At 34.2% G+C, this 16,460-nt stretch overlaps 1 protein-coding gene across 1 annotated transcript in view; it reads right to left on the reverse strand.

The window, feature by feature from the left end:
• The window catches only part of LOC123311108 (potassium channel subfamily T member 2), a 298,137-nt gene that overhangs the window by 221,584 nt on the left and 60,093 nt on the right, over nucleotides 1-16,460 (reverse strand). Inside the window, exon 2 of the mRNA XM_044894894.1 lies at nucleotides 1,392-1,622. Within this exon, the coding sequence (XP_044750829.1) occupies nucleotides 1,392-1,621 (230 nt within the window). The 5' untranslated portion in view covers nucleotide 1,622. The remainder of the gene's footprint in view (nucleotides 1-1,391; nucleotides 1,623-16,460) is intronic.

Here is a 16,460-nt window from a genome sequence, read left to right on the forward strand (position 1 = left end):
GCAACAAGGCACGAGCCACAGGGTCAGCCATTTTCCAAGAGATATCGATCGATGTTGCGAAAATGGTATTTAAATAAAGGATGCTAAATTACTATCGAGTGTAGTAGAAAACTGTAGCGTCCGGTTCATAAGCTGTCCAATTCAAAGGAACTCTCCCCTACGATAAAATATAACAGAAAGCGATACAGTACAGCAGTGTCAAAGAACACAATTAAAGTCGAATCGCAGAAAAGTACGGAGCGTAAACTAACTAAAGAGACTAAAGAGTAAAACAGTCAACGTCAAAGAGTCGAAAGTAAAAAGAGAGTAGAAATCAAAAAGTGACCGTCGCGGGGAAAAAATCTGCTTTTATAGGCAAATCCCCCAACACGTTGAAAATCTGAAAATTCCAGAATGCGACAAGAATGAAAAACGTCGTCAGCTCCAGTTTATCGCATATCAACATCAGAAAAACGTCGAAATCTTCAACGGCATGCAAGAAAAACAACGTTAAACACAGATAAACGGTTTTTTACATTTACTCTGCCTATCGGAATGAATGTACTGAATATTTGAGAATTAAATATTTTCCAAAGCGGAAATGTATAATGAAAGGAATGCACTAAAATGAACTCCAATTTTTCTCAGAAAACTGGATATCATTACAATATTTTTCTCTTCACTATTTCGCCAATCAACTGTATTTTATTAAAATCATATTGAATAATAGGTAATCCATCGACAGGGTTCAAATATCTATAGATTCGTTTGAAAACTGTAAATCACAAACATTCATCTGAGAAAATGGTCCGGTTCACTTTTTGATTTGGTTGATCGATAGACATCACAGAATACTGTAATGTGTTATCAATAGCAACGCAAAAGAAAATGAAATGAGAGAGTGTCATTGGCCCTTCGACAAAACAATAATACAACGAAGCAAAATGATATAGTGGTGCTTCCACGAAACAAATCTCCTATTCTGGATCTGATCGAATGTCATTGCATTCAAAAATTGACGAGTGCGTACACCATGTTTTTAGACATCTTAAGCTGCATTCTTAATCATTTTGCGGGCCAAAGTGCACTTCAGCACTAAAGTTGGCACATAATTTACCATTCGCAATTAACTGAAGTGATAGATTGCAGCTCGCAAGAAATTTTGCCGACTTCGAATTCCGTGCTAGACTTGAATTTCATCACAGAGAATGCCATCTGCTTAGGTTCCGTGCTAAAGTGAACTTTAGGCCGCGAGTTGATTTTTAATGCAGCTTTAGCCTTAACGTTCAGCCTGTCCCATGTTCGTTGATGCAAACAGACATCAAGATCCAAGAAAAATTCACATAAAACTTTTAACAATTGGAAAGAAAACAATCAAGAGAACAGTCATAATATTTACAATTGTGGACCACCTGGGTATTTGTAACGCCACCTCATCCAAGCTGTCTGAAGGAGTCAAGGGCGTGCGTTCGAACAAGCGGCTGGGTGCCAATGTTAGAGCAGCGTTCGTGTACCGATGACAGAGGACAGTTCTTGAACCCGACCTCGCCGATCTCCGGCGTCTACGCTGTTCTTGCTGTTTCTTCTTCTTGTCCTCTTCGGCCTTACGCAGGTTGTGGAGGCGAAAAAAGTACATGGACATTCTGGATGAGCAAAAAATAATTAGAAACCGTGCCGAAAAGCTGTTCTGGTCACAGGTCTGATGGTCAATGTTGCATTGTATCTATTTTATTTTACAAAACAAGAGAAATAAGTACAGGGTGGGAAAATTCGGTGGGATTGAATGACAGCTCTGTAACCGTAAGAACTAGGGAAAAATGGATGGCATGCTTCCGACCTCGATTTTCAAAAGATTGTTTGGCCTAAACCGCATCCCTCTATCTTCTTTCGTTTTCAAGTTATAAGTGAACACTCATTTTTCGGCTCTTCGTACTGGTGCCTTCATTTTGAAAAGTTTCACGGATATCGAAAAACAAATGTTACAATCTATCGACACTTTTTCATGAAGAATGCAGTGGCGTGGTCAAAGACTTTTTTCAGTCCGTCACTGATATAACAATAACTTTTTAATTCTTTAAAATATAAACCATGTGTTATTCTTACATATTCCATTCCCTCATTTTTTCTGATTAAGAATATATAACATACGTCGAGTCTCTGATTGTTCTTCCAATAAAAAAACTCAGAAACTAGTTTAGTTTAGTTGGCAGGTCATTTCATTAATAATATAATAATGAACTTTATGCTCCTAAATTGTGTCAGGTTATTATATGCCACAAGCTTTGTCTTTAGTGGATTTCCTTAGGTTTATTATTCAGATATTAAAATTGTAACAACCTTGTAGATTTCAAAGAATAATCCTCATTATTATTACTGATATAAGAGACTTTGAAGATCACTGTCATTCCGGATATTTGAAAGGATGGAAATAGTTATTTTCCTATCAAGTGCGGAAAGTGATACTTGCCCGCACGAAACTGCCGTTGCCAGAACGATGCGAAGCAGAGTTCGGGTAAGCAGTTGAGTGCGGGCAAGACACTTTCCGCAAGAGTTAGGAACAATATTTTTTCTACAAGCGCTTGAAATATATAAATGTTTCCATTTCACGAAACATATCATATCTCATTTGATTAATTCATATATAATGACAGACGTAATTCTGCATGTCATTACTATGGGTTTCTCATTGTTGACGTTCTGTGCATAGAAACATGATTGAATTTAATTTACTCTATAATATTTGCGTGCGGGAAAAACCCCTGCTAATCCATTCCCGCACGCAAATGCGTGCGGGAAAGAAATAGCAGGCGTTTTTCCCGCACCCTTTGGGAAAGCGACTCTTTGCAACTTGGAATGCGTGCGGGAAAAAGATTGAACGCGCACGCTTGTAGAAAAAAAAAATTTCAATTAGTCACTTTCAGGAAATTTTATGAACCTGGATACAACTGAATATGTTCCGAAACCATCTCAACTAGTAGACAATCTAAATTCCAGTACCACATCCTTTTCAAACACCTTCACAAATAAAGGTGTGCCACTATACTAGTAGAGGTTAATTGGTAAATATGAAGTAGTCATGGGAATTCTCATAATTTCCTCATTTCCCGAGCATCTTCACGAATATCCGGAATGAAAGTACTCTCCAAAATCTCTCATAACCAGACACAACATAAGAGCATAAAGTTCATTATCATATTATCAATGAAAATATCTTGCCAACTTACCGAACTAGTTTTTGAGTTTTTTATTACAAGAACAATTAGAGATACTAGATGCGACGATATTATATATTCTGAATCGGAAAAAAATATGGGACTGGAATATGAAAATAACATAGTTTATATTCAAAAAAATTAAAGTTACCACTATATCACTGGAGTGGTGGACTGAAATAAATCTTTGACTACGCCACTGCATTCTACATGAAGAGTGTCTGAAGAATGTAACATTTGTTTTTCGATATTAGTGAAACTTTACAAGGAGGCACCAGTACGAAGAGTCGAAAAATGAGTTTTCACTTATAACTTGAAAACAAAAGAAGATACAGGAATGCGGTTGTGGCCAAACAACAATTTTAAAATCGAGATAGGAGACATGCCATCCATTTTCCCTAGCTCTTATATTTACAGAGCTGTCATACAATACTATCAAATTTTGCACACTCTGTACAGGGTGTAGAAAAAGAACCTGTACCTCTCATATTCGAAAGTACATATATGAGTTTAAACATATATCGTCGAATAATTATTGTTCTGTATAAATCGGTTTTCAAGTATTTGATCATTCCGCATGGCTAACTGGATCGCTACACAAAATACCCTTTTTTAAATGGACCACCCTACGTACTATGTACGCTCTACTTGAGTATTTTTTTGAATAATCCTAGAGAAAGAACGAAACGGCTTTTTTTGTTCAAAGATGAATGAGAATTAAAGGGATGAGTTTAATTTCGGAAAACGGCACTGGCATACTATTTTTTCTTCGAAATAATGAAAGACAATGCTAGTACGAACGCCACTGTAGTTGCAATATGTATTTCCCTAATAACCTAGAAATATACCCAGAAACGCTGATTCCACCCTCATCATTCTTCTTGTTTTAAACAATAATTGATACTGAACAACTGTGTTATTGAAACATTCCCGTGAATTCAAAGAGTGCTCAAAAGACCATAAAATCCGAATTTTCAAGTAATTCAAAAAGTTGAAATTTACAGACATTTCGGTTTGCTCCACTGAAGCATAAGAATTTAAATGAAACCAGATTGTCATCAGCAATTATCGAAATAAACATTTCTAATACTCTCAGCGAAAGTTTTGATCACAGAAATAACGAATTTGTTCAGTAGGACAAATAAGAATCCCAAAGTTAAATTAGCATTAATCTCTGAGAGACGGCCTCAATAGAAAGTCACGAAGAATTATCCTCCAAAACACCTCGAGTGAGTACAACTTGTTTGAAGTCTACAATAATTAGATTTCCTGATTGAGGTTTTTCGAGAAAAGTGATGTATGATAAACATTTCATTTCATTCAAACAGAGAATATTCAGAATGAGAAGGAATACCCCACTTCCAACTTGGATTGTGAAATATATTGTTAGAAGTTAGAATTTTTCTCCTACGTGTTGCAGGTTTCAATCGATGAGAGAAGGAATTTCAACCGTAATACAGGGTGGGCTTATAAAAACGAAACAGACGAGATAACGGGCGGAATAAATTCATTTCGAAAAAATGCTCGGACACGTCGATTTTTGTTTCGAAGGGGGCCACTTTTAAGGTCAAATTCACAACTATATCGCTTCAACCCTTAGTGTTAGAACACCAACCCTTAAATTATGAATAGGAAAGATAGGGTGAGTGATACCTTATTTGAAAGGCCTTTTTATCCTGAATTCAGCGTATCAATTTTTTTCTCAATTGATTTATTTGTTTTCGAGATATTCAATTTTGAATTTCGTACACTACCAGTCACTCCGCTAACCATGCTATGTGAAATCATCAATTATTTGACTAATTCATTCTGTGGTTACGATGGTAACCGTTAATTGTCAAAATTAGACAACGAAATAATTTTTATTGGTTCTTACTTTCTTCAACAATTAAGGTGTAAATGGTTCATTCTTTGGCAGGAAGAATTGAAATTATTTCTTTATTTTTCATTGTTGATGAGAGAAATGAACATTATTTTATGTCTGGTGTATGGCAGTTATGGAGTTTCAACAAATCTACAAAATAAATGAATAAATTCGCTTGATTCAGACAGCTTGCTTGACGACAATACCATCGTTGTTTCAAATTCAAATGTCAATATTTCAAGAATCAATGAATCAAATGAAGAAAAAACCAATATGCTGAACTCAGGATGAAAAGGCCTTCTAAATGAGGTGAAATTTACCCCATCTTCCTTATTGAAAATATAGGGGTTGTTGTTCTAACACTAAGGGTTGAAGCGATTTAGTTGTGAATTTTACCTTAAAATTGGTCTCCCTCGAAACAAAAATCGACGTGTCCGAGCATTTTTTTGTCTGTTTTGTTTTGAAAAGCCCACCCTGTATTTTCAGATCTAATTTCTTCAATTTTGAGAACAGAAATATTTTATTTATAATAGAAACATCATTCTCCAACTGGTTTTTTTTTCGTTATACAGGGTGATTCATAACTATTGGGACATAGACTAAGGGCAGATTGTTTGGACCAAAATGTGGCGATAGGACCAAATATACCTCAATAAAATATTGCTGTGGAAAAAGATAGAGCGCGTTAAAGTTGAATTTTTTATAAGGGGACAGAATAATATTTTCTTCGGAGTTCAAAAGTCCTTTATTAAAAGAATTAGAAAAGGCATAGAAGATGGAGGAGGCCACGTAGAACATTTGATTTAAGGTTATTCTTTTTATGTTACATTGTTTTTAATTATGCTTTATCGTCGAAATAAATAAATAAAATAAATAAATCGCTACTTCAAATCCCCTTCCTATGCTCTCAACTGTTCAATTGTGCTTTCCTTAAAAACGGATGAAAAAAAATATAGCTAAATTATTAGCGAAAAACGAAAAAAAATTCAACTTTAACGCCCTCTATCTGTCTTCACAGCAATATTTTATTGAGGTATATTTGGTCCTATCGCCATATTTTGGTCCAAACAATATGCTCTTAGCCTATGTTCTAATAGTTATTAATCCCCCTGAATAATAGTCTGTATCATTTTGGTGATGAAATGAGTTCTGTGACAGTTTTGTTTTTATCTACATCTGGAAAGTTCATCGACAACTTACTATTTCCCGTCACAGTTTCATTCGAACGACTTTTTGACTCACGTAGTTGAAAGGTTCTAAAGCAGAGCGAGTCTTTTCAGTTATGTTGATGGAACTGCATTAATTAAATCGTTCTGCCCAGATTAGGGTTGAATATGATCGCGAAATGAAATATCTACGCGAGGTCGTTAGGGGGTCTTTTGTATTTTTCATATTACTGAAGAGGGGATTTTTACAGTAGGGTCATAAAGCACAATGCTGCTTTCGAAGAGATGATGAAAACCTCCCTGAGTTGAGCTCCGGAGTACTCTCAAAAAGTAAACAACACTTTCCTGATGTATAAAAAAGGTATTTTCTCGCTCACTTCGCAACAATGCTTCATTAGGTCATCTCCTAGAAAAGTACAATATGAAAACGAGCGAAATTCGTTAATAATTCTGTCACTCCAGGTTGGTGAAGGTATTTCAAGGATACTTTTTTTATCACTTTTTGGTGAATGGAGTAGGTATCTCCAGAAAAATTATCGTAGAGCACTAAAGCTGATATTCTGAAAGAGCAACTCTCCTAGTAATAAAGTTCGGTATTTAAGAATTTTAGTAAACCCATCTTTTCCTTATTTTTTTCGAAGGTCAACTTTCGACACGTGTATCTCCCAGAAAAATCATTGTAGAGCTCGATGAATACATATGCTGAAAAAACAAAACTTTCAATGATACATTCCGAAATTTCATTGACCTCAGTGCAACTGTTTAGTCTTGACGAATTTTTGAGTGAACCTTTTTTTTTCGGATGGTATAATTTCGTCACGCGTATCTACCGAAAAAATCATTGTAGAGCTAAAAGTGATACATATTCTGAAGGAGTAACTCATTCAGTAATAAATTCCGAAATATCATTATACAGGGTGTCCCGTAAAGACCACGTCAAACGAAAACGGAAAGTAGATCAGAATGTGCTCTACCTGATGTGAAAAAATCGTTCATATGAAAGTCTCACAGTTTTCGAGATATTTGATGTTTTATGAAAATGTTGAATTTTTTCACTTAAAATGCTTTCTCTCTTGCGGAAGCTACAATTAAATACTTTTCGAATCAGTTTTTTTCCGTAAATTTTGTTGAATGATTACTCCAATTCATGCAATGAAAAATACCACAAAATATTTTACAGGGATTCTGAAAAAAAAAATTGAAATTCATGTTCTGAAGGAAGTGTTTTTTTGTGCTGAATTCTATCTGACGTGGTATAAAAAAAAGACACTAGACCTTTTCTGCATATTACGTTGAAAAGTTGCCTATTTTGTGAGGATTCCGAAATGGTAAAATACAGGTGAAAAACTTCTTCACGAAAAAAGATATTTGAATGTTTATCGAAAATGGAACAGTTCTATGAAAAACTGATTTTTTCACCTTTTCCATAAATACTTTCATTTAGCACTTCCTGCTGAAAATAATCAATCAACAAATCAACAAAATGTTATTAAGATGCTAATTCACTGACTGAGTTTTTTTATTTCTTTTTCTTTGCCTAAAGAACTCTCGAACATCGATATGATGTGATGCGATTCAATGATTCACCAGACTTTAATCCTCTGGATTTTTTTACTGGGGTTTTGTAAAAAAGGGAAATTTATTCGAACCCTATAAGAGCACACCGCATTCGTATTTCAGCAGCCAAAATAGCGGGGAGAAGTTTGTATGGTTTGAAAAGGTCATTTCTCAATAGATGATGGGCATGTATTAGGGAAGTGGTCATTTTGAGCGTTTGCTCTAATAAAAATCCTGAATTTTTATTATTGATATTTTCATAAAGTTTCTTTACAATAGATTTGTTGATGTTGAAGGTTCTGTGCGTTATTACATTATATCATTGCAATTAAAGAAAAAAAAAGAATAATTTCATTTTATAAGTAATTTAAGGACTAACTGACATTTTTCAAGAGAATCTGTTACAGCAGAATCTGCAAAATGAAAGAATTTGTGGAAAAGGTGACAAAATCAGTTTTTCACAGAAATGCTCCATTCTCGATAAACATTCAAATATCTTTTTTCGTGACGAAGGTTATCACCTGTATTTCACCTTTTCGGAATCCTCACAAAATGGGCAACTTTTCAACGTAAGATGTATGCAGAAAAGGTCTAGTGTCTTTTTTTTATACCACGTCAGATAGAATTCAGCACAAAAAAACACTTCCTTCAGAACATGAATTTTAATTTTTTTTTTCAGAATCCCTGTATAATATTTTGTGGTATTTTTCATTGCATGAATTGAGGTAATCATTCAACAAAATTTACGGAAAAAAAACTGATTCGAAAAGTATTTAATTGTAGCTTCCGCAAGAGAGAAAGCATTTTAAGTGAAAAAATTCAACATTTTCATAAAACATCAAATATCTCGAAAACTGTGAGACTTTCATATGAACGATTTTTTCACATCAGGTAGAGCACATTCTGATCTACTTTCCGTTTTCGTTTAACGTGGTATTTACGGGATACCCTGTATAATGACAACAAGATAAACATTGTTCTATCGGAAGTATAATCGATACGTCTAGACAAGGTTGCTGGATGTATTCGATAAACTACTGTTTTATCCAGATATTCAGTCGGAAAATTGACCTTCCGAGGATGCATAAATGGATTGAGTGTTATTGAGAATAATTAGCAAAATTATAAATCAACATTTTCTATTAACTAAATAAGTTTTACTTCAGTAGGCTTCGTGGAAATAGAAAATCCCTCTTACATCAATGAAACAGGATAAATCGCTTTAGGACAGTGGAATGATTGCAGAAATTTTACGACCTTCCTCCAAATTGCAATCCATTACCAATTGATATCAGGAAAATAGGGATATAAAGTTGCAAAATGTAATGTTGTTCAGAATAGACGTGGAAAGTGTTTTTTTTTATATTTTATTATAACGTTCCGATGTCATGACATTATCAACATTATTCTAGCTCAATTAAGGCATTTTCTCGAAATCCGAACATAAATGATTCCCTGGATTAAAAATTTAAAATTCAATGCTAAATCTCCTGCTCTATGAATGAAATTCTCCATTGTTCGATTAGTTTAAGTCTTTTCGAAAGTTTTTTTTCTTTCAAATCCTTGTTTATTCACACAGTATAAGCAGAATATACATTTCTACCTGAGATAAATATGTTGAAGACTTTCGCAGAACCGCGGTTCAAATACAAATAAAAAAATGTTATTCACCTCTCCTTGAACAAGTTTCATAGTAAAGTTTATTCAATTATAAGGTGAAGGTTGCTTTCCTATCTGCTTTATAATTTCACGAAAGAACATACGCCCCAATTCCTCTTCGAAATTTCAGCTCTCAGTTGTGGAGATCAGATCTCAGACCTGAACTTTGTGCAATTGAACGAGCTTCTCTACATTATGGATTCCAATACTGAATTATTTATTCGGCGATCGTTAGTGATGTCTGAATATTTCATTCTACATGTGCCTATTTGTTTTTACTATCACTTGACTTTGAATGTATACTCCATTCACTTTTATCTTAGTACTCGGTTGGCCTTGGAAATTCGACACGTTCTATTCTGTATATAGTATGAAAAAAATGTGAGGTAATGACGCTTGTCAAAACATTTTTGGAATTCAAACTAGAGCTATGTTGTCCGTTCTATGTAAAAGTCTCAGTAAATACGTATTTTATCGCAATGTCGAATCACTTCGGAAAATATGTGACGAACATAATTGACGTTTATATAAACTGATTGAAGGCATAACAAATCTATAAATTTATTTGCATGGAAAATATAATACATCAGTTTTCAAATATATTTATATTTGCTAGGGAGGAAAATTAAATTTTTCACACATAATATGCTTTAGTTAAGGAGATTTAATGATGGTTATCTTTGGAGAAAGGTTGAACACGTAAACATCAAATCAACCCGAAGGTGAAATGCATATTATGCAGTGGTTGGAAATGGGTATCTTTCGGAGTAACTAACGTATAATGAAAAGAATGTTAAATTCTTCAACAAAAATCATCTTGCATCAATGAAAGTGGAAAGAATTAAAAGTTTCAAGGCAAGAGAAACTTCACCTTTAAACAAAAATTTCACGTGAATTAACAATTAACAGGACAACTGTCTAATATTTATGGCTGTTTCTTTCTAATATTTTGATAGGATAATAATTATATATTTATTGCTCCCTTAAGACATTGACAATGTATAGAGCAAGTCAAATGAAAAATAGAAAAATTACTTTTCTGGAATTTATTCTACGATGACATTCATCGAAAATCTAGAAGCATTTCTGTAGGTAATAACTTTTCGTATTCGTTCACCCTAAAATTGAATTCTCAAATGCCACCACATTTTGGGGTAGCCCAATACAAGGAAATTCTTTGTCATCCTCTTCATTCACAATCTTTCAGATTGTGGAAACATTCAGCTAAAATATAAGTCGTTTAGATTCAGATGAAACATTATCCAAATTCACTTACATTGAATATGTTCGCTACCGTCTGATATATTGTTGATATTAGAATATCAGGGTTACCTACTATTTGAATGAGAGGACCTGAATTCTGAATAGAACTTCCATAGTTGTGACAACGGCGTTATGACACTAACGACATTTCATGAGTACCAACCTTACTACGTTCTAGTTACAAAAACTTGAGGACATTCTTTTATGGCCAACCGAGTGCTAAAATAAAAGTGAATGGTATAGGTATAGGTGGAATTTTCCTGATCCTCTAATATGTCATAGTGTCATAGTATATTTATGAATATATGAATAAGATAAATTCTATTGAAAACGTTAAAGTAATACAAGTTTTAATATTGGAAATATAGCCCCATAAGAGAGGGAAAAGACAATTTCTCATTAAATGAATGAACCACAGGGCAACGATCCAAAAGTGCACTAAACCTTCTCCCAGAGTTATTTCTAAAATGAACAATCTTCCGGAGAATGCAAGAGGTGATTAAACCGTCACTCCGCAGAGCACAACCTGAACGCGTTATAAAAAAGAAAATTTAGTGCTTAATATTGGTTGTGTACTCCACGGAGGGAACATTCGACTCAATTGAGACCGGAAAATAGAGTCTCAGCAATTGTATTGCATCCGCTTGTTTCCTATTCCCAACACCGCTAAACTGTGAACGTGATGTTATCCAAAGTAGGTCGTTCATTACTAGCGTCAGCTAAGTTTATGCAGCTACTTTATGTCCGCACTAATTATTCTTTGTTATCAGGATATTCAGCTGATGTTCGTCGAAACTAAACAGGGAAAAGTTACGACAGTTTTTACTGACATCGAATTGATTTCGAAAAAGTATAGTCCATTCAAGAATGATTGATATCTCAGATGGAAAATCGAATATAAGTTGGTAATAGCCCATAGGTTAAGATTTTGTGTTGCGGAGTTCAGGTTGGTATTGAGAATAAGCACTGTTCTATAGACATTTTATACAAGATGAGTTTTTGACTCGTACAAATATTTTAAAAGTAGATTCTTGAGGTCAAAGGAAACACTTTTTTTCTATACCATTTTTTCCGATTCGGCTCTGATGAAAAAATATAGCCATTTTAAGTTTTCATAGTGAGCCATGACAACAAAATTCCTTTCAGAATATCATCCTAAATTGATGACACTACACATCTGTGGATCTTTCAAACAATGTTGCATTCAGCCAAAGTACCAAATTTTTCTAATATCACAGATATTTTTATTTTTGAACATGAAATTACTCGAGACCGGCGCATTATACGAGAAAATATGAAGAATACTTTTATTTTACAAATGTTTAAATATTCATTAAATAGCGTCCTACTGAGTTTCAAGTGTTGGGTTCTTTGAATTTTTGGTATTTTTATGGTACGTAATGGTCATAATGAGAAATCTGGAAGACGTGAGTGATATCTTTATTACAAAAAGATTAATCAAATAAATGAAAAACTATATTCAGAAATTCATTTCGATCGATGAAACCGTTTGTGAGATAAAACTAAAAATACCATTTTTTTAATGGTTTTTAAACAGCCTGTATTTACTGAAAAAAAGTGTTTCCCGTGACTTCAAGAATCTACTGTTAAAATATTTGTACGATTCAAAGACTCGCCCTGTACATATATGTGAATCAATGCACTGATCGGAGTTAATTAGGAATGTGTACAGCTGTTTATGTCCTTTATTTAATCGAAAAAATTGAAAATATAATTGTATCAATTTTTAATTCAAATTAACAACCTCTGAATTGAAATATTTTGTTTTTTCAAATACATTTCTAAGTTATATTTATATATTCCAGTTCTGTCATTGAAGCTACAGAAATTATCGGAATATTTTGTGATAAAATATTGAGCTTCTTCTGGACTACTGAGATGTCAATCATTCTTGAATGGACTATATATTACCTAATGGCAGGTTTGACGTTTCTAAGCTCAAAGACATAGAAAGGAGAACATCCAGTAAAAGTCAAAATATTTTTTCCATGACCGTGCGCGTTCAACCCTTTTTCCGCACTCATTTCAAGTCACAATGAGTCATTTTTCCAAACAGTGCGGAAAAAACGCCTGCTATTATACAGGGTGTTCCTAAATTGAACGTACAAACGAAAAGGGGAGATTCCTTAAGTGAGTTCAAGAAAAAAAAGTCCCATAAACATGGGGTCGCAAACGTTTCGTTTTCGAGATACAGAGTGTTGGAGTTTGAATTTTTTTCAAGTTTTTTTCTCATAGTATCTACACTTCACCAGATATTCAACTGAAATTTGGCATAGATATTACATTTTAGAGTTCTCACCACGTGACATGGCAATTTCGATAGACGATCTACAGGGTGATATTTTTTCTGGAACACTGCCACCTGTTCTTCTGCAGAACTTTTTTTTGGTGAGCAACTGTTAGTTTGAAAAAATGTAAAAAGAAGCTTTGTTCTTATACTAAACTTTTCGTTCTCTTGTAGTTTTGTCGTATCTACCAACGATTTCGAGAAAAAAAACTTGAAAAAAATTCAAACTTCAACACTCTGTATCTCGAAAACGAAACGTTTGCGACCCCATGTTTATGGGACTTTTTTTTCTTAAACTCACTTAAGGAATCTCCCCTTTTCGTTTGTACGTTCAATTTAGTAACACCCTGTATATAGGAGTTTTTCCGGCATTCAAATATTGAAGAATAAATTAAATTCTCTTAGGTATCTATGCACCGAACGCCAACGATGAGACACCCATAGTAACGATCATTATATGAGGGGTTCATAGCTGAAGTGAACCAAGTCCATTCAGCCTAGTTTTGCGATGAATGGCTTAGAAGTTGTTTATCACCAATTAATTCAAAACTGACTTCTTTAGATTTTAAAAGGTTAGAATGTAAGCATATGCTTACATAAGAATAATGATACATAAAGAAGTCATTTTTGTATTAATTGGAGATAAACAACTTCTAAGCCATTCATCTCAAAACTAGGCTAAATGAACTTGGTTCATCCAGCCCCTCATATATGAATCAATCAAATCAAATTTGATCCGTTTCGTAATATATTTCAAGCACTTGCAGAACAATATTGTTCCTAACTAAAACGGAAAGTGTCTTTCCCGCACTCAAATGCGTGCGTAAAGTATCACATTCCGTACGTGTTAAGAAAATAACTATTTTCTACCCCCGTGCGTATCAACCTACTTTCTCGCACTCATTCCAGTTCCAAAAGGGTCACAAGTGTTGGAAAGTGAATTTTTTCCTTGCTATTGGCTGAAAGTGTTACTTGAGAATCTGGAATGTGTGGAGAAAAATCGAGGAAAAAACGAAAAAATATCATCACAATCATTTCGGACAATATCATAATTATTATAACTTCTATATTAGCTTGATGATGATTTTCGTTTCCGTCTCACACATTGTCGGACTAAATTCACAAGAGGACAAGATCTCATTAGGCCCTGATGAGGATCATGTATAAAATTAAAGCAAAATGACGATTCCGACATTTGTCATATTGCGCAAGATAAGTTGCAATTAGCCATTCATTAGAGATGTCAGACAAATTCAAATTGCCAATGTTTACGACGAATCTCACCTAGTTCTCAATAGTGGTTTGTGAAACATGCTACCAGAATAGTTCTGTTTGAAAACCAGAGAATCGTTTCATCATCGTATAAATGCCTAGAATTAAAGCAATTCAACGTTCTCGTGACTGAAACTTGAGAGCTACAATTTGCTAATTACTTCACGTACACAGAGGAAGTTAGAGTATATTTATGTGCATCTAACAACTATAGCTCCACCAAGCTTCATCACTCCGTCGATATACAGGGTGATCTCTGGACACCCATTTTAGTTGAACGCAAAATTTCTCTGCGATAATGCCAAAAATTTTGAATAAAATTTTTCAAGACCAAAAACTAATCTAAGAAAAATTCGTCAAAGAACGTTTATATTTTTTCAGACAAATACCTCCGAGAAGATGTAATGTAATCTAGCGGCAGATAAAAGCCCAACGTAAACATGGTGAGTCTTTGACTCGTACAAATATTTTAACACTAGATTTGAGTTTAAAAGAAACACTTGTTTCCTTTACCATTTTTTAAGATTTGGCCCTGATAGAAAGATATTGCCATTTTAAGTTTTCATAATGAGCTGTGCCACCCCTAATAAAACAAAATTATCTTCAGAATAACCAGCTAAATCTGTGACACTACACTTCTATGGATCTTTTAAACAGAGTTGTATTCAGCCAAAGTACCCAATTTTTCAAATTTCTCAGATACCTTTCCATTTTTGAACATCAAACTAATCGAAAACGGCACATTATGCGAGGAAACATGACAAATATTTTTATTTTACAAAACGTTCAAATATTCTATAGATAGCGTCCAACTTGATTTCAAGAGTTGAGTTCCTTGAATTTTCTATAAAACCGTTTGTGAGATAGAACTAAAAATATAATTTTTTTTAGTGTTTCAACATCCTGTATCTTTCAAACCCAACCAATTTGGATAAAATGGTAAAAAAAAAGTGTTTCTTTTGATCGCAAGAATCTACTGTTGAAATATTTGTACAAGGGACTATTTATTAGTGGTCAAAAAAATAGTCATTCATAAAAAAAATTTCATCATAAATACGGCTCCCAAAAATGAAATTGAACAGACATTCTATTCATTCATTCATTCATTCATTCATTCATTGCTGTATCCCGTTACCGGGAATAAATCTACAAAAAGAAGAAAAAAAAAAATAAATAAATTTGAACAGACTTGTAACTTCTCAGTGCTAGTTGCGACTGTGTGCCCTCCTGTGACTAAAGAGACCCAACCGTGACCTGCAGATCCTTCCACACTCAGGGCATGGATAGTCTCCAACCAGATCTGGTCGCCGCTGTATCCTTCTCGATTCTCCATTATAACTGTGGACCAAAGACCTCCACTGTGACCTGTCTAACGCTAGTTGTTCCCAGTTATGATTAGCATTAACTGATTTTAGGGATTGATGTAGTGTATCCTTAAACCGCTTATACTGGCCTCCTGGTTTCCGGGCTCCCTCAGTGATTTCGCCGTATAGAGCGAGAGGGCAACCAAAAAAAATTTGATAGTATGCCCCTATAAGTGCAAGGGGTAGAAAAGTCCCGCAAGAAACATTTTTCTTTATTCAAATCATAAATTTTTGATAGCTTCATTCATTTTAAATAAGGCCTCCCGTAATTTCTTGCTGAAAGTTACGATTTTCAAGAAAATAAAAACATCAACAGTTAGGTAGATAGCGTGTGTTGTATAGGCTGGAGTTATCTTCGAACTTAAATTTACCTAGGTGGCGGATTTCATGTTGACATTATAGAGGAACACCACCAATATTTTTTCATTGCGTTCTCACTCCAATGTTTTCTTAATTTCATTTCTGGTTTCCTAGAAAGAAATTAAATACTGCTTTTCATGTTACATCTTTAGGGGGCTGTAGGTGAGCAGGGGCTAGGCATCAGCTCATAAAATTCTCTATGAAAGACCGGCACTATTTTTTGACAAGTAATCACCCTTTGAATTTTTTCGAAACTATTCATGTACACCCTGTATGTTCGATTAGATGATCAATAAGAAAAGAATAATTAGGTAAGTCAAGAGTTTTCGAACAAATAAATTCTCTAATTCAATCTCAATGATTAATATAAAAATCCGCTTTTACCTTCCTGACGTTAGGAGTTCCCCCTAAAAATATTTTCCGAATAGCTTTAAACGAATTCCTCCATCTAATTCT

The sequence above is a fragment of the Coccinella septempunctata genome, chromosome 1, assembly GCF_907165205.1.
Source record: "Coccinella septempunctata chromosome 1, icCocSept1.1, whole genome shotgun sequence".
Classification (NCBI taxonomy): domain Eukaryota; kingdom Metazoa; phylum Arthropoda; class Insecta; order Coleoptera; family Coccinellidae; genus Coccinella; species Coccinella septempunctata.